This window comes from Branchiostoma lanceolatum, chromosome 1 (assembly GCF_035083965.1).
Source record: "Branchiostoma lanceolatum isolate klBraLanc5 chromosome 1, klBraLanc5.hap2, whole genome shotgun sequence".
In the NCBI taxonomy this organism is placed as follows: domain Eukaryota; kingdom Metazoa; phylum Chordata; class Leptocardii; order Amphioxiformes; family Branchiostomatidae; genus Branchiostoma; species Branchiostoma lanceolatum.
The window spans coordinates 5,307,191-5,335,104 of record NC_089722.1 but is presented as its reverse complement, the minus strand read 5'-3'; the positions used below and the strand labels follow the sequence as shown (position 1 = coordinate 5,335,104).

The following is a 27,914-nucleotide window of genomic DNA, read 5'->3' as shown; positions in this document are numbered from 1 at the left end:
TAAACTGACACATTGTCAAACTGCGTTCTTTCTTTATTCACAGAAGAAATCTATCACCTCTATATTATAACGTGGTTCTTTCTAACAGAACTACAGAACGAATGGTTTCTCTTTGCGTTTGCATGCGATTCGGCGCTGATCTTCATACGTATAAATTGATGTTCATTTTTCAAACTAATGTTTTAACGTTGTTTCATACAAAGGAAGCATAATAGATATATTGAAACATACTGGTAACCAAAAACATTTGGTATGAAACTAGCCATGTCCAAGGCAATTGCACGTCCCCTATTTGACTAACTATTTGTCATAAGAAACGGGCCTTACGTGACCTTGTTTTCCACCAATCATATTAAACTAGCGTACATTGTGGTGGCTGCTGCAAAAAACTGTACCAGCGAAAACTATCGTCATGCCTTACGGGTTGCATAGAAAGAAAATAGGGTACTATGTTCAGATATTCTCCCATGGAAGTATGTGAGGTTTAAACGTTTGACTATGTTGTCTTTTTCGAATTGCTTTCTTTCAGACGTGTAAATAATCAATCAAAGTGACAAATGCAGTTTTGTGGTCTTCATTCTTCTTGCTGTAATTTCTGGATCTGAAAGAAACAAGAAAAACATCGACAAGTTAGAGTATTCAAGAAGAAGCACATTCGTTTGATGTACGTTTTGTGTTTCGTTTTTGTATTTTTCATGCTTATTATGACATCTGTATAGCTGCAGAAATTAATGCGGCTTCAAGTATTTCTCCTAAATTAGATAGTTTCAGTATATCCGTCACATTCCTAATTTGGATACTGTACGTACCATGATTTTGCCGTGGTACTTGGCGTTAATAAACACATTTGGATACTGTACGTACCATGATTTTGGCGGTGATGCCGTGGTACTTGGCGTTAATAAACACAGTTGGATACTGTACGTACCATGATTTTGGCGGTGGTGCCGTGGTACTTGACGTTAATAAACACATTTGGATACTACCATGATTTTGGCGGTGATGCCGTGGTGCTTGGCGTTAATAAACACATTTGGATACTGTAAGTACCATGATTTTGGCGGTGGTGCCGTGGTACTTGACGTTAATAAACACATTTGGATACTGTACGTACCATGATTTTGGCGGTGATGCCGTGGTGCTTGGCGTTAATAAACATCATTTGGATACTGTACGTACCATGATTTTGGCGGTGGTACCGTGGTACTTGGCACGCATCTTGGCCAGCGCGCCCTCCGCGATGTCGGCCCGCTCCGTCACGTCCTCCAGCTCGTTCTGCGTCTGCCGGTACCGCGTCAGGCTGCTGGTGGCCGTCTCCGCCTGCGGGGAGAGGAACAGGGGAAATAAATGTTCGAGAAGTATTGACAAAATTCAACCTTTGAGACCGTTTGATGCATTCTTTTGAAGATACCGAACATCTAAATGATATGGCTAACCACCTCAGGCTGATGCTTGCCGTTTCTGCCTGAGAGGAACAGGGAAACTCGTTACCGCCGTACAGTAGGGGTATTCCCACTGGGTATCTATAGCTCTAAACAACGCTTGCAGCTAGATGTGCAAAGGCTAGGTGCGACAAATTGTTCGCTGGAATATAACGAGCTGCTGGGGCGGCTATACCGGCTATACAGGAGCACAACAACGTTAGGGTAGCATTAGATTTCAACGTTTGGGACACTCTTTTATCAAAGTCACAGTCCTTTAAGGACCCTTAAAGACCTCACCGCTTCTTCAGTCTGTCTCTTGTACGTCTTAATCTTAAGTTGCAGTTTCTCCACCAGCTCCTGGAGGCGCTCCTGGTTCTTACGGTCCTCGTCCGACTGGAACGTCATCTCCTTCAGACGGCGCTCGTTCTTGCGCAGGTTCTTCAGCGTGTCCTGGTGACGCTTCGATTCGGAAGCCAATGATGTCTCGAGTTCGCGAACCTTAAAGACAATGACACCACTTGATGTATTTGCCAACTTGTACAAAACAAGCAGAAAGACAAATTTCTTTCTTTGCGTTTGTATTCTGTTAGTTTTAGATTTATAAATTGTTGACTGACGATGACTTTGAATATGATTATGCTGACTAAAACCCATAATGACATCATAGTGACTCACCTAGCTTCACATGTTTCTATCAAACATCTGCTTGCAACTTACCTTGGTCTGCGGCTTCTGTATCATGCGTTTCCCAGCCTTCATTGCGACTTACCTTGGTCTCCAGCTTCTGTATTATGCGTTTCCCAGCCTTCATTGCGACTTACCTTGGTCTCCAGCTTCTGTATCATGCGTTTCCCAGCCTTCATTGCGACTTACCTTGGTCTCCAGCTTCTGTATCATGCGTTTCCCGGCCTTCATTGCGATGGTCTCGGCCTCGTCCAGGCGGCGTTGCAGGTCCCGGATGTTCTCCTCCTGGTCCCGCTTGACCTTTTCCAGGTGAGCAGCCTTGTCCTGCTCTTGACGAAGGTCCTCCGCCATCCGGGCCGACTGGAACAGGCCAAAGGGACCACATGTCAAAACCCTCTCTTTAAAAAATAGGCAATTGCTCAAGCAACCATATAATTGTACCATAAAGGTACATCATCGGTCCAGTTCTTTCATAAGGTATAACAAGGACATGAAAACTTTTACTTCAAATGATTTTACAATCTCAGATTCAAAATCGTTAGCAATATCATCAGTGCAGGCGACCGCATATGAAGTCTGGAGATCGGTTAGCTCCAAAACTATTCTGTTTATCTGAAGAACAACAACACGCTTACGTCTCCTACCACCTTATTGGCCTCGTCGTCAGTGATAAGCACAAGCTTATTATGTTTGTTTGTTTGTTTGTTTGTTTGTTTGTTTGTTTGAACCTTTGTTTATTCATGATAAGCTCAAATCGGCACGCAGGCCGCTTTTCATTGAGGTCATGAGGGAAGGGGTAAGGGTCAGATACAATATAACAGAGATACACAGTCATTTGAGTCCTAATAACTCTATCAACATATATCATTACATATTTATGGTACAACAATATACAATTTCTACAACATACAACATAAAGTAGGGCGAAAGCTGGTTCATGGTCCGTGTCCGTTCGTTTAGTTCATTTCCGTTACTTCAAGAGTCTCTTGAAGGAAGTCAGATTCGGAGCTGTACGTGTGTCTGGCTGTAGGCTGTTCATCTAAGGCCTGACAACACATCACGCTTACATCGCCTTTTGCCTTTTCGATTAGCCGAAGACTTATTCTGTTCATGGAAAAGCTCACAAGATAACAAGCTTACATCTCCCATCGCCTTCTTGGCCTTGTCGTCCGCCTGCCTGGCGGCGCTCTGCAGCTCCTCCTGCTCGGCCTGCAGCTGCTGCACCTCTGCGTCCAGCTTGCGCTTGGCGGCCACCAGCGCGCTGTTCTGCGTGGACAACTCTCCCACGCGGTCGTGCGCCTCCACCAACCCGGCCTCCGCCACCTAGGGTACAACCAGAAGCAATGGTAAAACACACACAGTCGTGTGCTTCTACTTGCCCGCCTCCGCCACCTAAGGTATAACCAGAAGCAATAGTAAAACACACACAGTCGTGTGCTTCTACAAGCCCGCCTCCGCCACCTAAGGTATAACCAGGAGCAATAGTAAAACACACACAGTCGTGTGCTTCTACAAGCCCGCCTCCGCCACCTAAGGTATAACCAGAAGCAATAGTAAAACACACACAGTCGTGTGCTTATACTAGCCCGCTTCCGCCACCTTGGGGACAACCAGTAGTAGAACAAATATCGTTGAAAAATAATATTGGATGCCTGTAAACATTTCTGTTTTAGCATCTGCCTCCCAGTGCAACTTGGTCTCATTACCTTCCGTATAGTTGTTTGTTTGTTTGTATATTTACCTTCCTGCCCCTCTCCGAGGCCTCCCAGTACGACTTGGTCTCCTGCAGCTCATGCGCAAACGCCTGCGCACGGCGCTCCGTAACGGTCAGGATCTCTCGGAGCTCACTGCGCATGCGCTGCTCCTCGTCGATGACGATCTGCATGTCCCTGACCTGGTATGGCGGGAATTATAGATTAACAGAGAATCTACTGGCAAAGTTATCACTACCCAGTGGATCAGTCACGATCGTGAGACAAAAAAACAAACAAGAAATTGTCTTCACTTGGTGACCCTAGAATAAAGTAAATAAATCGCCGACTGAAATGGACTGAATGAATAGTTTAAACTATGTAATTATCGTGCATAGATTGCTGCAGTGGTTACTACTGGAACAGGCAATTCTTCTTACATGCACGTTCTTTCCTGTGGTAACATCTTCTAGTTCCAGTAGTGCAAACAGTCTACATCTGTAAATAGTTTCATCGAGTTGGCAAACCACTGGATAGTTCTTTATAGACAACTATCACATCAGGAAGGTGATTGTGTATTATAGTTGCATGTGAAGAACCTTGTTATCAAGCGATTTACCAACAACCTGATGAAACTATTTACATACGGATGCAGGCTGTTGCACTAGTACTGGATGACACAAGAACATGTAACTATAGATATATAACTACAGGAAATAGTGATGTACGATGCCTGTCTCAGTATCTATTTGTCACACTCTCCCGCCCACCTGGTCCTGGAGCTTGCCGATGAGTTTCCTGGCCTCGGCGTTCGCCCTGTTGGCGTTGGTCAGCTTCACCTCGCACTCGTTCAGGTCGCCCTCCAGCTTCTTCTTGGCCCTGAGCGCCTCGGCTCGGCCTTTACTCTCCACCTCCAGGGACGCCTGGAGGCTTTCTATGGCGCGCGTCTGGTTCTTACTGAGCAGGGGGGGGGGGGGGGGGGGTGCGACAAGAGACATTTAATGTGAAAAACTTTACTCTTATCTCTCTACTCTTAGCCCTCCACTTCCAGGAAGGCCGGGGGTCTCTCTGTGGCGCGCGTCTGGTTCTTACTACAGCATGGGGCGATAAGGAGACAGTATGGGCAGCTTTACTTTTATCTCTTTACTCTCAGCTTTACTCTCCACCTCAAGGGACGCCTGGGGGCTCTCTATGGCGCGCGTCTGGTTCTTATTCAACTTCAACTTCAACTTGGTTTACCCCCAGATAACCCCGCGAGGGGTAAAGTAGGGGGGGGGGGGGAGGAGGTCCCAGGCTAAGGCGGGCAGGCCTCCAGCCTGGCGCGGTGTGGGAGCCGTAACAACCGCAGGAAGGGGCGACAAGGAGACACTTCATGTGGACAACTTTCATTAATTGATCGATCAATGGACTGATTGACTATATTAGAGGACTGGTTGGCTAACTGATTGATTGATTTATTGGTCGATTGTTTGGTTGATTGGAAGATTGAAATGATATACCTGTGTAGACGTGGCCATCTCTATCACTTTATCATTTTTGCATCACCTCTAAGAGCTTTTATCATAACTTTTACAGTTCCCTCAAGTTCAAAATGTCCCAGAATATGTGAAGCAAACCGTAGGAAAAACAATGAATATCTTCCAAAAATGGCCTGCTTCATTTTTAAATGAAGCAAGCCATTTTTGGAAGATATTCATTGTTTTACTTACTGGTAACATATGTAACTACCGACCGTGTGACCTCAAACTCCTCCTCCTTCTCGGCCAGCCTCCTGTCGATGTCAGCCTTGAGCTGGCTGAGCTCCAGGTTCAGCCGGATCACCTTACCCTCCTCCACCTCCAGACTGCTCTCAGCCTCCTCCAGCGCCGTGTGTAGTTCCTCCTTCTCCACCTCAAGGCGCTTCTTTACCTTGTCCAGCTCGGAGATCGTCTTGGCTCCCTCCGCAACTGCCTCGTTCAGTCCGGCCACGTCGTCTGGAGTGAGTGAAGAAAACAGAATGAAGGATGTAAAAAAATTCAACGTGACGGAAAGACCTTTTTATACCCCAGAGATGTGTCTTTCTGATCTATTGCTGTTGACATTGCCATTAAAATAAAGTAAGAAGAGAGGGAAACATGTCAAAAATAGCATTGAAAAAGTGCCAACTATAGCTAGCAAAAACGGTAGCATAAAGCCATATGCAAGCAGAAGAGAGGAAAAGAAAAGGTACGGTTAGGTACAAACTAATATTTGAGAGGGGCATAGACACCCCCAATGTACTTAGTAATTAGGCCCTTTATTTCTTGCTTAAACACGGCGTCTCACCTTCCAGCTGCTTATTCTCTTTCTTCAGGTTCTCCATGGCGACCAGAGCCTCCTCGTAAGCCGTCTTGAGTTTCATCAGCTCGTTGCTAAGGGCGTGGTTCTCCTTCCGCGACTCCTCCAGCTCCGCCGTGATCTCCGCGCACTTCAGCTTCCAGTTGGAGATGATCTTGTCCACCAATCGCTGTGTGGGGAAATGTAAAATTTCAAATGAGTTCACCAGCCTCGAGCTCGTGCAAGGCCCCTAGCCTTTAAGACATAATAAAATATATTTGATAACCTGATCGAACGGACACGGACCGAACGCCAAATTTCCCTTTGTTATGTATTTTTTGTGACCAATTATACACTTGGACGTCCAGTTGGAGATGATCTTAATCTTGTCCACCAATCGCTGTTTAGAGAATTTTGATTCTTTACTGTCTAGCATTTCTTCTTTGTGCCCGTTCCACTTGTGACATTTGCGCAAAGGTGTACCAAATTCCACATTACATTTGCAGATTGCAGCAACATGGTCTATTGTCTGTAATATTTTTTTGGCATGTCCCTTTTGAGTCTGATCATAACTGCATAATGAACCATGGTCTACCTAACCCATGACATGGTCTATTGTACTAACTGATGATGTTCGCACATCGTGGTCGATAAGGGCCGTGTACACATAACAGAAATGCACTGATGTGAACACATCAACTAATGATACAACAGATAAAGGTACTGGTGATGATGGAAGTTGTTTGGGATCGGGTAATTTGTGTTCTTTTGGCATCATTCGCTTGAGTGCAGATATTTTGAGACAGCTTTATCAATCATTTTCCTAAAACAATGGTGATGGTACTGCACCTCTGGTATTCCTTACATTGCACCAAATCAAATGGCTGATTGCGACAGAGTTTAAGAATTCTTCACCTGTTTCTTCTCCAGCTGGATGACGACTCCGTTGGTCTTCTCCACGTCTAGCATTAGGTCCTCGTTCTCCGCCCGGAGCCTGCTCTTGGTCTTCTCCAGGGAGGAGCACCTGGAGTTGGAGATCTCCAGCTTCTCCTCCATCTCCTGAAGACGCGCAGCCAGCTTCTTCTTGGCCTCTTCCAGCTCCTCCGTCCTCTGGATGGCGTCCGTCTCGTACTTTGTCCTCCAGGTGGACACCTGTACATAGGGTAGAATCCAAGTAAAGGTTAGCCTTATTCATAATGTCATTCACCAACAGAGATGAACTTTAATGTTGAGGTAGAATCCAGTTTAAGCTAATCTCTGTAAGTGAATGATGTTTTGGCATACGGTAGAATCTAGGTAAAGGTTAGCCTTATTGATAATGTCATTCACCAACAGAGATGAACTTTAATGTTGAGATAGAATCCAGTTTAATCTTATCTCTGTAAGTGTATGGTATATGTTTTAGTTCAGGTCTGTTTTGAGTATTGAGGGGGGGGGGGGTATTTGTTCGGTCACGTTTAGAACCGCAATTGACGCAACTTGCCCCAACGCCGCCATTCGGAAAGGAGCAACGCCTCTCGTTACACACTGATAAAAGCTGCCGAAATATCGGTGAGGAAATTGACTGTGATTATGATACAAATGCAACTTGCTTACTGTTTTTTTTTTCTTCTCTTTTTTGGTCTTCTTTTGTTTGTACAATGTGTTTATTCATGAGAATGTATAATCGGCCTGCAGGCCGCTTTTCATTGAGATCATGAGGGAAGAGGGAAGGGTCAGACAAAATATAACAAAGGTCAAGATTACATGATTAAGGTTCTAATAAATTTTGAGTATTGTGTATTGATGCAAGATTCTGTAGGACTAAATGAAGAACATCAATAAATGTACACGCATTGACGAGTGAAGATCGAACAAACATACAAACAAACAAATCATTCATTCATTCATTGAGGTCCAACATACGAGAAAAAGACAAACAGACAGGCACCTCAGTGTTGGCCTTGGACAGCCCCCGCTGAGTCTCAGACTTGGCCTCCTGCTCCTCCTCCAGCTGCTCCCGGAGCGAGTCGCACTCCTGCTGGGCGGCGCGCAGCTGGTGGGACACCAGGGCCCGGGCCTTGGACTCGTCATCCAGCTGGTGCTTCATCTCCTCAAGCTGCTGCAGCAGCATGCTCTTGTTTCTTTAACATGAGGATCAAGAAACAAGACAAGAATCAAGATCTGAATACGTGCGCCAGCATTAGCATCAACATCTATGGTAAATGCAGGAATAGGGCTGGTAACGATGGTGTGGACTACAGTTCCTTGCAATTTAATGGGTCAGACAAAAAATCGAAAAACAAGACGTAGACTGATTCTATGATTGGCAGCCACATCCGCGATAAACATAGGAGAACGGCTGAAAGCTTTTCTTTCCTTTTTCGACTACACACATTGTAACACACCAACACCGTCATCAGACACCGCAAAAGCTCTCTACACAATACTGATACAACAATTGTAGGTAGATAGCTGCTAGCACTGGAACGCTTTATTTCTTTGATGTACTTACCTGCTGAGATGGGTTGCCATTCTCTCCGCCTCCTCCAGGTGGCGCTGCAGGTCCGTGTTCTCGTCCAGCAGCCTCGCTTTGAGTCCCGAGATCTCCTGCATGGCGCGCGCGTGCTCCTCCAGCCTCAGGCTCGCCTCCTGGAGCTTCTCCGTGACGTCACGGTTCTGCTTCTCAAGGGCGACCTGGAGGAGCAAGCAGCGCCTTAAAGATTTTTTTTTCCTATTTTCATTCAAGTTCAAAACGAGAACACCTTATTTCATATGATCGCTAGAATGTAAACTTGGAGGGGCAAATAGATCTACGTGTTTTCATCGTAATCGTTGTGGATATCATCAGATGTCAACTCGGGAAGCCTGGATCGCCTAACGCCACACGTCTCTGTCCTCCATCAGTTCGTAACTCGGCTGTACTGGTATGGTGAGTCCCGTGTCTCTCGTAAGGGTGTTAATGAGAGTTGTGTGTAATTCTTCTTTACTGATATTCAACAATTATCTATTTTTAGTCAAGTTGTAATCGAGAACCAAATTCCTCCTTGTGTCTTAGCTTCTTTCCTGGGTTGTAGTTTTTCCTTGACGTATTCCATACCTTCTGTTTGGTCAGCTGTTCCAGGTTCTCCGCCAGATCCTCCACCTCCAGGCGGTAGTTGTTCTTTTCCTTCTCCAGTTTCGCCTTGGTCCGCTGAAGAGCCTCGACCAACGCCTGGAAGGTAGTGTCAAGACTTAAGTGGTTTTCAAGCTAATCAATACAATACAAAACCTATGCATTCTAAATGTCGGCGGAATTTCGTAAATCATGCTTCTTGTAAGGTTTGTTAACACAGTGTCCTTGTGTCTCTTTCACCAACTGCTACTGCATGCTTCTGTGTAGTCTTTAATGAAATGCTGTACTGATTTCAAATATGTAACTCTACTATATAGGTGTTCTTGAATGCCTTTTTGTAGAGTAGATACGTTTTCAACTCTACTATATAGGTGTTCTGTAATACATTTTGTAGAGCAGGTTAGTTTCTTAGACTTACTGGCTTACTTATTACAATTACTAAGCAACAAATGTATTGATTGGTTGACTGATCGATCGATCGATCGATAGATAGATAGATAGATAGATGGATAGATAGATTAATAGTTTATTGATGACATAGTTCTGACCTGCAGCTCCCTGAGCTGGTCGGCGTGTTTCCTCCAGAGCTCCGCCATACTGATCGATCGATCGATAGATTAATAGTTTATTGATGACATAGTTCTGACCTGCAGCTCCCTGAGCTGGTCGGCGTGTTTCCTCCAGAGCTCCGCCATACTGATCGATCGATCGATAGATTAATAGTTTATTGATGACATAGTTCTGACCTGCAGCTCCCTGAGCTGGTCGGCGTGTTTCCTCCTGAGCTCCGCCATACTGATCGATCGATCGATAGATTAATAGTTTATTGATGACATAGTTCTGACCTGCAGCTCCCTGAGCTGGTCGGCGTGTTTCCTCCAGAGCTCCGCCATGCTGATCGATCGATAGATAGATTAATAGTTTATTGATGACATAGTTCTGACCTGCAGCTCCCTGAGCTGGTCGGCGTGCTTCCTCCTGAGCTCCGCCATGCTGATCGATCGATCGATAGATTAATAGTTTATTGATGACATAGTTCTGACCTGCAGCTCCCTGAGCTGGTCGGCGTGCTTCCTCCTGAGCTCCGCCATGCTGGAGTCGTGCTGCGCGGAGGCGGCCTCCATGTCCCGCCGAAGGGTCAGGATCTCAGCCTCGCGCTTACGGGCCGACTCCGTCTGGCAGGAAGCATGTAGATTAGTATACTGCTAGTTTTGTACCTGACTAAAATCTAGTTTAGTGTCGTGCGGGCGGACTCCGTCTGTTGTAAGCATGTAGATTGTTACACTGTTAGCCCTGCACCTGACTGAAATGCCTCTCGCTTTCTCACATTCACATCTGATTGTAGTCGTTACTTGAAATAATAGTGTCTCTTCGTTCATTTGGAAATCCGCGAATTTTCTAGTTTTATTCCTAGCCTCAATCTGCCTTTCTTTACTTGTAATGTGAACGCTTTGCACTACGTTCACCTGCTAGATGTGGCCTACAGAATATGCCCTGCATGCGATTAGAAAACTATAAACATGGCCCACAAGTGTGGGTTTACGAACAAGTACAGAGACAGATACAAGTAAAATGACCCGCTTGTACAGATGTAGATACAGGTACAGGACAGGTACAGGTAAGCATGCCCCACCTGTGCGGAAGTCTGCCCGGCCGTCTCCTCCAGCCGGTCCCCGATGTCGTCCAGGTGGCGCTGCGCCTCGTTCTTCGCCTTCTCCGCCTTGGAGCGGGCGTTCCGCTCCGCCTCCAGGTCCGCCTCCAGCTGCTCGATACGCACCTGGCGGAGAGACCGGGACGTGGTTTATTACAGACATGAAGTCTCCCCTGCAGGCCTTCTGCGCAGCGCCGGCGGGGTTTTGTTTGGGGGGGGGGGGCGTTGGGGGCACTGATTTCCAACATACGGGGGCCAGGTTCTTTCGCTACGGGCGGCAATTCGATTTCTGTGACAAAAAACAAATGGCCCCGATATGTTGAAATACACACAAAAAACGCTGCCACCCGCCCACTCTTAAAACATTCCGCTATTTGTTAGTTTGCAGCTGTTTGATTAGTCTGTCTTTACTTTACATGCATCTTACACGGAAAACAAATTGATGTCACCTGCCATCATTTCCTTCACATCGATAAGGAATTTAAGACGTGTCTTAGGAGAACACCTGCTGATATTACCATCAGTTCCTTTATCTTGGCCTGTAGCTGCGCCACCAGACTCTGCTCGCTCTCCAGCCGGATGTTCAGCGCGCCGATCTCAAACTCACGCCTGGAAGGTAGATTATAGGTTTGGCAACATTCAGCACTTTTTGTTGCTAGCGTCACATGTGCTTCAAGTTACGTGTCCAAAGAGATTAAACGTTTCTTGATGATTCTCTGGATGCAGCAGATCAGCCGAATAGTATATCATGAATGGTAAATACACATCCGCGAAGAGTTTCATGCAGATTGGTAAACTACTTCGTAGAATGTTTCTTCAACACCAGCAACAGTTATTGCCTAGCCTACGCGGCCCTAAGTAGAACTAATCACTATCGCTCTGAGGAGGGTGACAGGCAGTCTATAGACAAAACTCCTGGTTGTGTTGCATAATCATTTTACCCATTTGAAAATTAAACAGTGTTTTTGGACGTTCAGGACCCTGGTGACGACTACAGTCGCTCATCCGAAAATTATTTCTTACAGCTTATGTGTTCTGATTTATAGGATTAGCTTCGGTGGTAATTCCATGATGATACCAAATTCTCTTGCTCAATCAGAAACGTAAATTTGGTAACGACCATATATGGCTACTGTGTCGTCATCTCGTCATCTCGGCAACCTGAGGTCATACATTACGAAGATTTTCGTACTTCTTAATCTTGTCTTCCTGTTCGCTCTTAGCCCTCTCCAGGTCATTTAAGGATTCCGTGTTCTTCCTCAGCTGGTCCTCCAGCTTCTTCTTGTCGCGTTCTGCCTCGACGCGGAACTTCCTCTGGCGATGGAAGCTCTCCTCCATCTGGGAATAGCCATAGGTAGATGTTAACTTCCTTATATGGAGTGTTTACATTCGTGTGACTATAACGTAACTACTGTCAGTCATACTGGCTAGTTAAACCCAAAAGTTAACTTCCTTATATGGAGTGTTTACACTCAATTGACTATGACGTAACCACTGTCAGTCATACTGGCTGGTTAAACCTGAAAGTAAACTTCCTTATATGGAGTGTTTACACTCACGTGACTATGACGTAACTACTGTCAGTCATGCTGGCTGGTCAAACCTGAGAGTCAACTTTCTTATATGGGTTTTGCACTCACGTGACTATGGCGTGTCATCCGCCATGCTAGATGGTTGAACATTGTACAAATGGCTTGTTCATTGGCGGACAGCCTGTAACATTGATTCTCTGTGGACATTATTAATTGTTGTGTCGTACGATCTAGGTGTGCAGTGTGATATGATATGATATGATGTACAGTCGTCCAAAACAATGAAATGATTTCTGCTCACATCTTCCAGCTGTTGTGCCAGCCTGTTCTTCAGCTTCGTCAGGTTGTTGACTTTCTCCTCCTCGGCCTGTAGGTCCACCAGGGTTTGCTGTGGAAACATCGGATAGTCAAGATTAAAACAACCAACACACATCAAAGGACGAAGTGTGTATGGAAAAATGTAACGTTCTTGGTGGCAAATGTGCAGTTCTTCACACACCAAATGTGAAGTGAGAAAATTCGTATTAAGTACATTTCCCAAGGACATAATATCGGGGCGTGTCAAAGGATTGGGACCTCTTGGTTCTGAGCCAAACGTTCTAACAATTACGGCACACGAAGCCACAGCGTGTGTGTTTAGCGTCTGGGTAAGTCTTTCTTTTGATCAATTTGTACGCAAAATTGAGGGATGGAAGTCAACTGCCATTTGAGGTATAAAAACGCCGTAGCAAGTGACGATGGCTTTTATGGCCTTTCTCACTGCCTCGTGTGTTAAGATCTAGAAGGGAAGTAGTCCTGGCAGTGCAGAACAGTACTCTCACCTCCTGAAGCTCCCGGAGCTGTTTATTCTCCCTGTTGAGCTGTTTGATGTTGTTCTCCGCCTCGGAGAGCTCCTCAGCCATCCGGTGAACCCGCTCGTCAGCCGCCTTCTTGGCTTGCTCCATCCTGAAAATATTTACGTACAAGTTATCATACTGTTTTACACCTATACAGTACAATTATGATGCCGTTCAACTCAGAGTAAGGCTACTTAAGACCATGCTATGTGTCTGCTGTAAGAAATGAATGGTGAAGAGTGGCACCCTTATCTTTGTGATTTTTTTTAAATAAACACTATCAGTTTCAATTATAACTCTATCAGTAAAACATGAAATTTGTACTAAAACACAGCACTCTGTAATCCGTCCGAAGCGGAATTGACGTTTTGCAACTTCTCATTCACAAACGTGTATCATCACCGTGACAGACTCGTCTCCAAGTCCTCCACGTCTTTCTTAAGTTCTTCGTTGTCTCCGTCCAGTTTCTTCTTGGCCTGTGTGAGTTGGAGGTTGGACTCCGTCAGCTCGTTCAGACTCTCCTTCATCTCCTCGTTCTCCTGTTGCAGCGAGGCCTTGTTCTTCACCAGCATTTCGTACCGCTCCTCCTGATCTTCCTGGAGATCGTGCATCTGTGGGGAAGGGTCAGCATCATCAACATTAACACCATCATCAACATTAACACCATCATTAACATCATCGTCACACTTGACATCGTCAAGACACACATTCTCCTGTTGTAGCGCCGCCTTGTTCTTCACCAGCATTTCGTACCGTTCTTCCTGGTCTTCCTGTAGATCGTGCATCTGTGAAGAAGGGATCAATATCATCTTTATTGCACATAGTAAGCATTTGTTAAGAATTACAATATATGTAGTGATAATACATGACTGTTCTTGGCTGCAACTTGTCTGCTGGAGGTTTAAATATAACCTGGTTCTGGATGTCGTTGCTCCAGAACCGTGTACTTACCGTGTGCTCCGGAGCCGTGTTCTTACCGCGTGCATCTGGTTCTGTCATCTGTTACTCTCCTGCTCCGGAGATGTGTACTTACCGCGTGCTCCAGAGCCGTGTACTTACCGCGTGCTCCGGAGCCGTGTACTTACCGCGTGCTCCGGAGCCGTGTACTTACCGCGTGCTCCGGAGCCGTGTACTTACCACGTGCTCCGGAGCTGTGTACTTACCGCGTGCATCTGGTTCTGGATGTCGTTACTCTGCTGCTCCAGTGCCGTGCACTTCCGCTCCAGCGCCTTCCTCAGGTTCTCCTCCTCCACGTACTTCTCCCGCAGCTCCAGCAGCTCCGCTTCCTTCGCTCGCAGGTCTTCCTCCGTGCGGAACCCTTGCAGGAGCGGCTTGATCTGGAAAAATTACATTCATGACTTGATGAGAGTTTGAAATAGCCGAGTAAACTGACACCATGCATTGGCGAGAATAGACCCGCTGTTTAAAACATCATCCTTGTTGTAAATACGGCAGATATTGCAACATGCATGACGTTGGTTAAGTTCTTTGTTGGTGTATGTAGATCGGCAAATATAGTCTGCAGTCATTGACTGAAAATAGCTACAGAATTAACTGTGTTCCAAATAGCGATGAGAATACTACTCCTTGCCGCACGACCGGGATATATACTTAGTAATCCATTGCCGCACTACCATGCTTAAGTTCATTCAGACCCTGAGGAAGATATGAGAACTTAAAAAGTCTGGTAAACACCACTTTTGGTTTTGTTCACGAAACTCATTTTCCAGCAGGGCAACGCGTACTTTGACGTAGAGCCTCCACCACTCCCACGTCCTGAGCTTGAGCCACTTCCGGACGTTCCGCTGAAGAATCTGCCTGGCTTCCCTGGAGATGGTGCAGCACAACAAGGCTTCAGACAAGGAACAAAATATATATTCCTTGTACATGAATAACCGGAACATCAGTTGCCTGAAACAGATCAGCGTAACAATTTTCTCATTTCTTCTTTCTCGCTTTGCATTTCTTGATTTTGATGGAGGTGGGTGCGGATATTGGATCTATCCATTAACATGTTATCATTAACATGTCAGTATTATCCTTCCCATGCGGAAGGTCTTACGCTTTGTGTTATGAGGAAGATAGGTGGTTACGTCTCTCGTTTAAATACAGTAGTTGTAGTTTGTGCTGCCGTTTGAAAATGTTGCTGAAGAACGTTTAAGTTTCTTCCTGCATCTTCTCCAGAAGCGTCCTATGTTTGACGCTCCCGAGCGTTGGTGTTGGTATAATGATACGCATTGTCTTATCGTCCAGCCCTAAGGGCCCTGTCACAACATTTTTTTAGTTTAAGTAAATTCTGCGGGGAGGAAGTTGCTTTCTACTTTGACCCACCGTTGAGCAGCCAAGTTATCAAACCAAAGAAATATGGTATATATCATGCGCGCTTGTATATACACATAAGTGTGACAGGGGCTTTATGGTCCGACGCATAATGAAGTACCTTTGTTCCAGCATCCTCTCCAGTCAGTTGTTGTGCATGGCTCCCCCTGGCCTTGGGTGTTGGTATAGTGATTTAAATCGTCTTATTACCTTATTACCTAATGGTCCCACAACTAATAGAGTACCTTTGTTCTAACATCCTCTCCAGCCGTTTCCGGTGGATGACGCCCCGCGCACGCGCCTGGACGTTCTTCATGACACGTGACAGGATGTCGTCACGCAGATCCTCCAGGTACCCCACCACTGCTGATTTGAAGAACACCTTCGAAGGGGACATTAGATACAGCCTGTAGACATGGTGACTTCCATTGTTTTCACCTAACCTGATACATACATGAAGGCAAATTCTTTGTCGGACCTACAGAAGAAATCGCTGTACATTGACTACATTTTGTGGTCAAAAGATTGAGTGGTCGTTAGACTCACCACAAAGTCCCCATCCCTTTTTCTGTATCCTGACCCGTGAGCTAAGCATGACATTTTTGTGTAAAAACAACGTGACACTTCTATCCAGCTATCAAAAGTTCAATCCTGGGGTGGTAACTCTAGCTTTTTGAAGTCATGAGTGCCACTTATAAATAATCTGAGCTGGTATGAACATTTCATAGCAAGATGTTTCTACTATTCTTATAGTTTATTCTAACTTACCATAGTGCTCCCCATGGCGAACCTGGCGCTCTCCAGCTCAATGGCCTCTAGGATCTTCTTGGTGGCCTCCTTGTTCTCCACGAACCCTCCGGCCACGACCTGGGGCGCCAGGATCTGGTACCTGCAGACAAAGGGCAGTGGCAGATGTTTGAGGTGCAAGACTCTTGACAACCCAGTGGGAGCACACAAATATTTGTGAGGGTAGGCAGTGAAGTATACTGGATTTAAAAAGTAGACCAAGTTTCCAATAGCTCTGCTTAAACCATCATATCTAGTCTTACGAACCTGACAGATCAACATTACAGTTTACACCAGGTTTATCCATCCAATATGGCGGACAATACTTACGCCATGGTCACGTGAGTGCAACACATGACCTCTGCTTGAACTCGGGATAGGGCATCCTGCTGGGGAAACCTTACCTGCAGATCCGGATACCCTCCAGTACACTTGAGGTTCAACCCTCCAATATGGCGGGCAATACTATGATTGACGTCAGAGTCATGTGAGTGGAACACCCTTACCTCTGCCTGAACTCGTGGTAAGGCATCCTGCTGGGAAAGCCCTTCCTGCAGATCCTGATGCCCTCCAGTCTCTCCCTGTCTGTCAGTCAGTCCACTAAACCCGTTTAACCATCCAACATGGCTTACAATACTTACGTCATAGTCACGTGAGTGTAAACACCCTTACCTCTGCCTGAACTCGTGGTAGGGCATCCTGTAGGGATAGCCCTTGCTACAGATTCCGATGCCCTCCCGTGCATCAGGTTTAAACACCCAACATGGCTAATAATACTTACACCATACTCCCGCGAGTGTTCCGGAAAGGCTAACCTCTGCCTGAGCTCGTGATAAGGCATCCTGTTGGGGTAACCCTTTCTACAGATCCTGATGCCGTCAAAATACACTTTAGGTGTAACCATCCAATATGGCAGACAATACGTACGTCAGAGTCACGTGAGTGGAACACCCTTACCTCTGCCTGAACTCGTGATAGGGCATCCTGTTGGGGTAACCCTTCCTACAGATCCTGATGCCCTCCAGTACACCGTTACACGTCAGCTGGTGCATGACCAGGGTAGAGTCGATGGCGAAGGCAGACTTGGTCTCGTTGGGGATGATGCAGCGCACGAAGTGCGGGAAGGTGTTCTTCAGCGTGAACATCAGCTTGTTAAGTTGCTCCTAGCGATGTGAAATACAGTAAGTGAAGTTAATATACTTCGATGTTGCTATCCAGTTCCCATGTAGAAGGGATCTTATCAAAAGTAGATTTATTTTGAAACGCAATAATTAATTGCTGAATGATAACAATCAATCAGACAAATTTTACATCATGCCTTTTGGTATTTCACGTTTTAGATGCATAGTGATTTGGCTATGACTATATTTCATAGAATGTGGTATTTTTCTACCCAACCTCACCCTGTGAAGAGCCGAGACTGTCTGGAACGCTGCGCTCTTCTTTGCTCTCGCCTTCTTCGGTTTCTTCCCTTCGCCTGATGTAGAATACAAAGCATTCAGACATAGATACGGTACATACATAAAGGTGGGATAATGTGGTCTAATCTCAAGAAGAAGAATTAGGATCGCGTCGAGGATTGAGGAAAGCGGATATATCTGATGACGAAATAAAGGCAAAAAATCCCATTCCTGTATGTTCAGTCACCCAGCCACACTTATAAAGACTCACTTTTCTACAATGGAGCAGAACTAACCATTTTGACTATTGGATCCCACATAGTCCTTGAACATGTCGGACATGACCGAGCTGGTGGACTTCTGCAGCACTTCCACCACCGACTCATTAATGGGGTCCTTGTTCTTCTCCAGCCAGTGAGCAACGTTGTAGTTCACCTGAGGACAAAGAAAGAAAGAAGAACACTCAAGGTTTGTTGGCGTACCTCATGGTCATTTACCCTGCATGGGTCCTTAAACAGCTTCCAACCTGGTGATTCTGAGATGTTTCGATGTGTCTATGCCACTAAAAGAACACTATAAGAAACCAAAGCTACCATTAGTACCAAGCAAGTTCTGGTTATGATGATTACGGTGAATTTCAGGGGTCTTTGCACCTGCAGGATGATGATATCTGCGCTGTCATGCTCGACAGAGACTTGTGGAGACACTGCTGTCACCACACTGAGGATGAGGTGAATTGCACTGATCTTTGGACCGAATGTTGACGTCACGGGTCCATAAAGTCACGTGACCTGAGTGACTAGTTATTCGACTATGATGAAGGCTGAAGTACAGAAATTCATGCATTCGGCGAATGGTACCCACCGTGGCAGCGTAGTGCTTGATAGCGAAGTCCGACGTGTACTTGACTTTGTGCCCGACCTTGGGGGTCTGGAAGATGCTGGACTTCCCGGCGTGGTTGTTGTTCAGCTTGGCCTTGAAGGTCATGTCCGTGGCCTTGGGGAACATGCACTCTTCCTCCAGGATGGACATGATACCGAGGGGCTGAAACACACACGGATGTTTCATGAAGACATGGTTTAAATCTTGCATCAAGCAAAGGCCGCTTCAATTACTCTCATATCATGATCAGAAAAGCTGGAGGATCCGAGTGCTTCAGCTGCTATATCCTGTCGTTAACGCACAATCATTGTATATGATAACAAACGTACAATTCGCTCCATGTGTCGTAAAAGCTCAAAAGACGAGATGTATGATTTTTAGAATCAATGGCTTCTGACGGTTAGAATAATGTGGTGAAGTTTAAACAATCTAGGACGAAAGACAGTGGATGTCTAAAACGTCTGATCGTTAACAAAACGTATCCAGTTGTTTGATTAACTTTTGCATGGAGAATCTAGAAGATTTCGTGAGCAAAATGCCTGACTTCTTTCGACCAACATGTTCTGCAGAACATGAACATGAACATAACCAAACCTTCTCGATAAGGTTGATGGTTGCCTGCAGGTCCATGCCGAAGTCGATGAACTCCCAGAAGATGCCCTCCCGGTAGTAAACCTCCTGCTCCAACACGAACATGTGGTGGTTGAAGTACTGCTGCAGCTTCTCGTTGGTGAAGTTGATGCACAGCTGCTCGAAACTGTTCAGCTGTAAACACAGAGAAACAGGTTAAACGATTAGTCCAGTAGGTGTGTACCACATGATCTGTTCATTCTTGTTCCCCTAATTATAATAATGTTCTTGTCGTGACGATGGGAGAACTAAACATCTAGTGGTTGAAGAACTGCTTTTGATTTATGTAGTTGATGCACATCTGCTGAAAAAAAAGTTGAGCTACAAGGTACAATGATAAACGTAGGAAAACGTATCAGCTTTTTGCCCATACATACTCTGAGTATGATATAATGCCTGGAAAGACTCTGTCTGCGATCATTCCTACATGTTTCCACAGCATCTAATGAGGATTTTCCCCTGAATGACTCCAGGCAATCTCTTAGTCAATCTCTTGAAAACCTTAGCAGTGCTGGAAAGCGTGAAACGTCACCATACATTATGTAATGTAATGTAATGCAATGTGATCTTACAAACTTCATACCTCGAAAATCTCGAACCCGGCTATGTCCAGCACACCTATGAAGTATTCCCGCTTCAGCTCCGTGGCCAGCGTCTCGTTCAGCCGGATCTGCAGCCAAATGAACAGCCTGAAACATCCGGAAACGCGTTTCATCAGAAAATGCATAATTTCTGTGCCAAAAACGTAACGCGTTTTGTCAGAAAATGTTCCGTTTCTTTACTCTAAATCGTAACAGAATTGATGGGTTTTCCATACCAACTATGGCTGTCACGGCCTTGTTTCTTTGTCTGTTTATTTTCTTATTTTTGTTTTGTCGAAGAAACTCGTTTTGTCAGAAAAAGTCTAAGCCAATAGACGTAACAGAATTGAAAGGTTGTCCATGTCAACCATAACCTTCTTTGCTGGTTTAAATGCTTGTTGTTTATTTTGTATTTGTTTACTTTTGTTTTTGTTTGTTTGTTTACCTGTTGTAGATGGACTTGCTCAGCGCGCCGACGGAGTAGGAGCACTGCTGCGCGGTCTGCCCCTTCACCACGTACTCGTTCCCGACCTTCACCCGCGGCTTCAGGAGCGCCTTCGTCATGTCGGCACTCGGCACGCTGAACAGGTGGCCAACCTTCTCAGCCGCTAGAGAAAGTAAACGTAAAGTGAAGTGAAAGAAAGAGAAAGTGATCGAACCAGTGTTTAGTTCGCTGGGAGCTACTCTTCCACTGGTCATGACAGAGTAGGCAGACGGCTATGTACAGGTACCGGGAAAATTGCCGTAGCTCTTTTCGACAATTACAGTGAACCGTCGACCACGGCTTAGCGTCCTGTCCTAAGTCCTGTCCTAAGGACTGTGACCATTTCCAGTAGAGCGCACGTCGGGTGAGCGTCACCACCGGGATTCCAGCTGCAGATGCAGTAATCACTGGACTACGTACACTAGAGGATGTGACACAACGGGCATTGTTACTGCCTTGGCCAAGAAGTTTATTATTAGTAGCGGTGATGATGGTTGAACAGCAGAAATCAAGAAGCTATCAATGGATTTGATTCGTGGCTAGGTCTCGACCTAATTCTGTTATAATGATAAACATTTCCTTTTAGGTTGTTAACTACACATAACATACGATCCAATAGGAAACTACATCCTCTCACCTTCCATGCCGTCGCATTCGGCCTGCTCCCCTCTCTCCTTGAACTTCATGTTGCCATAGTGACAGATCCCCGACACCAGGCGGTACACCTGGAGTAAGGTAGATTAGAACATAAACTTTGATGTTCACTGCATGGCGATAATGACGTCACCGACGCATTGGGTCTGACCGCGACCCAGAGGTGGGGACGCAGGTGCGACCGCACACAGCGCACACAGCGCATGCGTCGTTAGAGCTGGGGTCGGGTCTTCATTCCTAAACCCCTACACAGTGATAACAGATTTGTGGTATCAAAACCTATACTATTTTCGTCAGCATCTATGGGCGCCACCTTATCAGATTTTGACCTCATGTTGACGCCATCTTGTTTCAGGTTGGATTTTGATTATTCACCAGGAATAGAAATGTCATTACGCTAACTTGTCTGTATATGCTTCTGCAGATGCTGTACTCTAGTTCTTGTTTGCCAAACAGAAATAACGTTCCATCCGTATCTTCTCGTCGTTAAGGGAAACAACTGTTCTACCTGCATCTTCTCGTCGTTAGGGGAAACGGAAATGACGTCATACCTGAATCTTCTCATCGTTGCTGAAGCCCAGGATGTCGAACGCCTCGTCCGTGAACCGCATCTCCTCCCGGTCATCGACCCCGGCTATGGTGACGTCACCCTCAGAGATGTACCTGTACTCCCGGGCGTCGTTTACGAGCAGGAGCTTCTCTGTAAGCGGGAAGAAGTTACACAATACTACAAGTTCCTACTAGGGTACATTAGTAATATACAATGGCTGACGTATGTGTCAGTCATTGTGTGATGGTATACGTTAGTCATTGTAGCTGTAGTAAGATACCACATTCTTATGTCACTGTAATTGTACTCCTGCTTTTATCACGATAACCTGTAAGAGCGTGAACGTAAAATTTCATTCATTTATGTAACATTGTAAATGTAGATGATACACTTTAAATTTGTTTCTTGCACTTTTATCTTTGCTTATTATGTGTAGAATTACGTTTCAAAATATACTCAGATGATTGACTGAACAAGTTTTCTCCTCAGATAGAAACAAAAATACTAGTTACATCTATTGACAACGTATTTTTGATAGTGCATTTATAACGGACGTAGATTTTCACGCTTGCAACAGTTGATTTTATGATTACAATAGCTATGTATTAAAGTCTTATTTGAGGATTCAATCAGAAGGAATCAAACGTACAACACCTTAATTTGAATTTGAATTCCGAAACGAAGTGTGGTCCAATCCGTATGGTAGAAGTTATCCTCTTACCCGTGTACTGTGGGAAGGCTCCCGACACCAGCTGGTAGAACACGTGATAGCAACGCTCGCCCGGCATCTGCGAGATGACGCGAGACTTCTCGAGAAGATCTACGAGAAGAGGAAACCACGTGAGACTTCAACTCACGACAACAACGTTTCCAAACAGCTATCATCGAGCTGACTGTCTGGATTCACCTTAATGACTGCATTGCCTTGTTTCCTCCCTTCGGCTCTTTTCGTATTTATTAAGGACGGCACTTTAAAGGGTTCCTTCAATCATGTACTCTGTCAAACCCTTGATGGGTATTGCTTTGTTTGTTTGTTTTTCAATTGCTAACCTTTCATGCATCCACGAATAATTTAATCAGATCAACGAAGTTCGTTACACACATCAAGTACAAAATTACCTACAGACGTCTAAGTGACCGTCAGTATTGCTCTACAGGAATGTGACAAACAGTCACCGAAGCGTTGGCAGATGATAAATGTACCGATTGTATGCTAAAAACTTTGTTATCCAGTAAAATTTCATCATTAACAATAGGACTCACACGTCTCGATATCGGCGCCCGCCAGCTTGCCCTTCCCGCCGAAGTGGATCCGGATGAACTTGCCGAAGCGGGACGAGTTGTTGTTCCTGTTCGTCTTGGCGTTCCCGAAAGCCTCCAGGACAGGGTTGGTCTGCACGACCTGGTCTTCCAGCGTCGCCTAGCGTGGACAGAGAAACATGTTGGTCTTTACATACTGTAAAATATTGTGCCTGTGAGTAAGCGTGAGACTTACATATAAAATGACTGTGAGTCAACTATTTAATCAGAACCCTGGGCCACTCATGTAGCGTTGTCCGGTAAGAAAACTGCGCTTGAGCAGCCCAAAGCTCATCACACACAGTCGTCCGGAGTCGACTCCGAAACCTGTGCGTAAATTGGGCATATGTTGGCAAAACCTGTCAGCTTTTTAAAGTTAATAGAACTTATATTTAAAAAAAAAACTGTGCTGAGGCACCAAAAGACTGGCCATTAGATCAAACTCACGCGTCATTGTCATTGAAGTGTTCCAATTATCAACTATTCTGGTGATGCTGTTGGTGTGAATATGGTATAGATAAGATATTAAAGTTTTGTCTTGTTTTATGTGTGGTGCAAGATAGCAGGAGTTTTGCTGACTGAATTGTGCTGTTGCATTGCAAATAAAGTGTCTCCTGTACGATAGAGTTTCTTACCTTCTTCCCGCCGAAGCCGCCTCCGCCCCGTACCTCCCCCAGCGCGGCAACATTAGCGAAGTACGCGATCACCTTCTTCGTGTTCTCCGTCTTCCCAGCTCCGGACTCGCCCCTATAAGAACGGTGTTACTTTATCAAACGTCACACACCTTAGGATCTGATACCCACAAGTCCTGAAATGGGAGACATTCCAAGAACTTACTGAGCCTACTAAAGGCAGACCTCAAAGATAGAGGACTAGGAGTCGGACCGTTACGGTCAGAAAGAAACCTACAGGAGCTAAGGACGCTCGTGATGAACAGGAAGCGGTGTACAAGTTTGAAGAAAGACTGATTGCAACTGCAGGGTGTCCAGACCACTGGAACAACAGAATAGAGTGGACTATATACTACACAGCTAAACAAACCATGTAGGGACTATACATGTATTTCTATATTGACCACATATTACTACAAATCGTTACGAAGGCAGAGAAAGTTCATGATTTGAAAGTAAAGATTAAGAAGAACCAGTGATGCTCACGTGATTAGAATGGACTGGTTGTCACGGTCTAGAGGAAGAGACGACAGAATAGAAAGAAAATGAAACGAAACAAAAAAGGATAAGAAGCACAGTAAGACTTGCAGTCGAAACGGATTATGACAATACTATCATTTGAAGTACGAATCTAGAATAATAAATGTACTTAATATTGCAGAAACGTTGAACTGTTTCCGAAACACGTGAACTTTCGTAAGCGTCACGTAACAAATTCGGTCAGTCCTCTTAAGGGAGACCGGAGGTCGGCTAAAACATGTTGCGAGTCAACTTTTTACGTTCCTTAGCAGACAAACTTTTATGTAGATGCATCTTACCCATAAGCTTTATTGAGGAAAAAAGGGAGGACTTTCGTACGGTCAACTGCGATCTACAGTCTGATCTGTAATATATATCGTTACAATAAAGTGGGGCTAATTGTGAGTTTCAGTTTAGGTTTTTTTCTAATGGAAAAAACAGTAAAACTCTCATGTATAGAGTTTCATATCTAGAGAAATATACAGGTCTGCTTGTAGTATCAAGTCTCTTGGAACCTGTTGTTCTTGAGCAAGAAAACGTTAATGACGTACCCTCCAGCATGTTCCTGTAGGCTTCGTCCGCTATAGCGAACAGGTGAGGCGGCACGTCCATGCGGCGTCGGGACCGGTACAGGGCGATAACCTCGTTCTTGTAGATCGGCAGCCGCGCGTAGGGGTTGATCACCACGCAGAACAGGCCGGAGTACGTCTGAAATAGATATAAGATGATGTTAGCGTTACTGTAGATCAGGTGTGAGACTGACATAGATGGGCTTGTGGTTGTACCGTAAGACTTACAAAGATGAGCTTGTGGTTGTAGCGTGAGACTTACATAGATGAGCTTGTGGTTGTAGCGTAAGACTTACAAAGATGAGCTTGTGGTTGTAGCGTGAGACTTACATATATATAGATGAGCTTGTGGTTGTAGCGTGAGACTTACATAGATGAGCTTGTGGTTGTAGCGTGAGACTTACATAGATGAGCTTGTGGTTGTAGCGTGAGACTTACATAGATGAGCTTGTGGTTGTAGCGTAAGACTTACATAGATGAGCTTGTGGTTGTAGCGTGAGACTTACATAGATGAGCTTGTGGTTGTAGCGTGAGACTTACATAGATGAGCTTGTGGTTGTAGCGTAAGACTTACATAGATGAGCTTGTGGTTGTAGCGTGAGACTTACATAGATGGGCTTGTGGTTGTAGTGTGAGACTTACATAGATGAGCTTGTGGTTGTAGCGTTCCCTCATGTTGTGCAGCACGGAGGCGTCGTGCAGGTAGGTGAGGTTGGCCATGTCGTCGCACAGGGAGAACTTGGGCGGATTGACGGGATGGGTGTTATCCTTCTTCACCGTCACTGTCTGGGGAGAGAGACACAGACTGTTAGAAAAACATTGGTTGTGTGTGTACATAGGACTTTGATAACCAATTTTTGGATGTCTCTTGGTGCCTGCTCATGGTCTTACTGATAGAAAGGCATCCAAGATGTGAAGAAATTTTTATCTGACCGTTTGTACTTAAGATACATTCTCGTCAATTAAATTACAAGTATTATACACAAGATCGTTTTCTGGCAGTGTGATCATCAAACTAGTGATTCATAGTAAATCATAGACGCCAACGTGCTTAGCGACGGCTTCCCTGATTACCATAATACGGTTTCCATGCTTAGAAACGGTAACCATGTTTACCTGCTTAGTAACGATTTCCGAGGTAATCATGTTTACCTGCTTAGTAACGGTTTCCAGGGTAATCATATTTACCTGGTTAGTAACAGTTTCCACGGTGACCATGTTTACCTGGTTAGTAACGGTTTCCAGGGTAACCATGATTACCTGCTTAGTAACGGTTTCCACGGTGACCATGTCGCCCTTGGTAGCGCGGATCTCCCCCTCCACCCAGACCTCCGTCTTCTCGGGAACGAACAGAACCTTCTTCGCGTCGAACGGCCTTGAAGATAAACATGTCATCCCAGATTGCAATGTTGAAAATAGCACATGTCTCACAAGATTGCAATTTTCAAATCAGAACTTGTTATCCCAGATTGCAATCAAATGTCATGATTTTAATAGGACATATCATAAGGTTGTCAAATAAATCTATCTAAAACTATTTCATTGATATTGATAGAAAGTTACAGAAACGTGCCAGCAAGTGCCCTTTAAAGTTACAAAAACATCATGCTGTATCAAAGGCATTGTGTTGTGTTGTCTTGTATTGTGTTGTGTTGTGTTGTGCTGTGCTGCACTGCCGTATTGAGTTGTAAAATGTTGTGAAATCTCACCTGTTGCGCAGCGCCATCAGCTGCTTCTCATCCCCCGCCAGGTACCGCATGAAGTCATGTTTCTCGCAATCCATCATCTCGGTCGGCCAATCAGGAGCGCTCGCTCAACTGACCAATAGCAGGATTCGTTACAGGGACACAAGGGTACAACAGCCTCGGCGATTCGGCGCTAGAAGTTAGAACGAATGTAATTTGTTTCTACATGGTAGACATAGACAACTTTTGGTAAGAAATCGAGCGGGAAAGAGGAAACAATGATATTTCCATCAAACTACCAAATTATCGATTATACACCAATACACTAACATGGCAGGGATGTTACAGAAAGTGTGTCAACAATCAAGAAGGTTTTATCAACCTTGGTACAATGAGTTTACATAGAAGTACACAGCGACATCGAGCCCATTGAAAAGAGTGCAGACTTTTCAAAACGAAGGCCTTCTTAGCCTCCGTTGCAGACTCCTCCGGCTGTTTTCTTTTTCAAGTTACAGTTTTTTACTATTACATTTTATTTCTTATTCCTTCTCGGCCAGCAATAAGATAAAAATGTAATAATAAAACTGTAACATGAAAAAGAAAACAGCCGGGGGAGTCTGCAACGGAGGCTACGCCTTGTGTTATTTTTTAGATCTTTTTATAAAACGCTTCATAGTAGACACCGGAACGACAAAAGAAGACGCAGTCTAAGGCTGCAGAGGAAGCAGAAGTATCATTGCCACCCTTATTAGCGACAGCCAGGCCCATATGAAATATAAGTGCATCAGTATGTCCGGAATCCTAACCATCTCTGTGGTGTACTCATAGATTACATTACCAATACATTACTCAGAGGAAGGTAAATATTTACCAAACAACAAAAATTTCACTTCAACACTGACTGAGGCTGCTGACAACCGTAGATAAACAAACTGTAAACACTCAGCATGACACCGAGAAACATCGTCCCGCTTGACGATGTATAGATTCTGAATCACTTTGAGAGAGAACGAAAAAAATTCTCTGTTGTACAGTGCTTTATTCTTAAGAAGACTGAAGTAGAACAGTCGAATATTCCATGCGCTAACTTTTTAAGTCAGATCAAATCTTTAGCTCGGTATTATACAATGTTAACCACCAACATAGATGAACTTTCATCGCTATGCAATGCTTGTTGACAAGTACAATGACTTTTGTAAGTTTGTTTTTCCAATACAAGCGCATAGAAATAAACAATGGGGAAAATACAAGAACGAAGATACCTTTGTGTGAATCGTCCGGCTTGAGTGCACACTACATTATCTTATACATGTATCTAAACATTCTCTAATGTATTTACCTAATCTCATAGTGTAAAGATAAATGCAAAATACATATAGATTTAGAAAAAAATCCAAATGTTGTTAAAATTTTTTTGTTAGATATACCTTGGATATACAAAGAGTTTATTTGCATATATACGTTTTTTAGAGAAAATGTTCTGCCCGCTAAACTTGTTAAAAACAAAATCATACAAAAATAGAAACGAAGAGGAAACGTACCTAACTCCGTCTCCAAAGCTGTGTAAGTAATATCCGGGCGGCCCGGGGTTTTATATGCGGGCTTTCATGTCGACCTCAGCACGTAAAAGTTATCAAACGGGCGCCGGGACATGATGATAGCACACACTCCCGCCGCT

The 27,914-nt window shown here is 44.8% G+C and overlaps 1 protein-coding gene across 3 annotated transcripts; it reads right to left on the bottom strand.

The window, feature by feature from the left end:
• LOC136430745 (myosin-7-like) lies at positions 1-27,914 on the bottom strand. 3 transcript variants are annotated; one of them, XM_066421620.1, is made up of 42 exons: positions 27,778-27,871; positions 26,261-26,429; positions 25,812-25,926; positions 25,194-25,337; positions 24,534-24,690; positions 23,950-23,977; positions 23,428-23,539; positions 22,757-22,913; positions 22,215-22,313; positions 21,495-21,643; positions 20,927-21,014; positions 20,251-20,413; positions 19,808-19,913; positions 19,189-19,359; positions 18,577-18,756; positions 18,009-18,147; positions 17,716-17,789; positions 17,270-17,475; positions 16,295-16,415; positions 15,772-15,908; positions 14,953-15,034; positions 14,371-14,544; positions 13,610-13,818; positions 13,193-13,316; positions 12,673-12,759; positions 12,032-12,177; positions 11,358-11,448; positions 10,822-10,965; positions 10,232-10,363; positions 9,174-9,287; positions 8,589-8,770; positions 8,025-8,217; positions 7,010-7,246; positions 6,104-6,284; positions 5,532-5,772; positions 4,570-4,756; positions 3,850-4,002; positions 3,249-3,431; positions 2,298-2,468; positions 1,722-1,922; positions 1,180-1,320; positions 1-601 (listed from the first exon to the last, which is right to left on the bottom strand). In XM_066421620.1, the coding sequence occupies exons 2-42, from the start codon at positions 26,335-26,337 to the stop codon at positions 575-577; spliced, it is 5,823 nt and encodes a 1,940-aa protein (XP_066277717.1). In that variant the 5' UTR covers positions 26,338-26,429; positions 27,778-27,871; the 3' UTR covers positions 1-574. The 3 variants fall into 3 exon arrangements, with proteins under 3 accessions (XP_066277717.1, XP_066277726.1, XP_066277734.1); XM_066421629.1 differs by lacking the exon at positions 27,778-27,871 and adding an exon at positions 26,619-26,709; XM_066421637.1 differs by lacking the exons at positions 1-601; positions 1,180-1,320; positions 1,722-1,922; ... (2 more) ...; positions 3,850-4,002; positions 4,570-4,756 and adding an exon at positions 4,807-4,890 and having other exon boundaries at positions 27,778-27,914.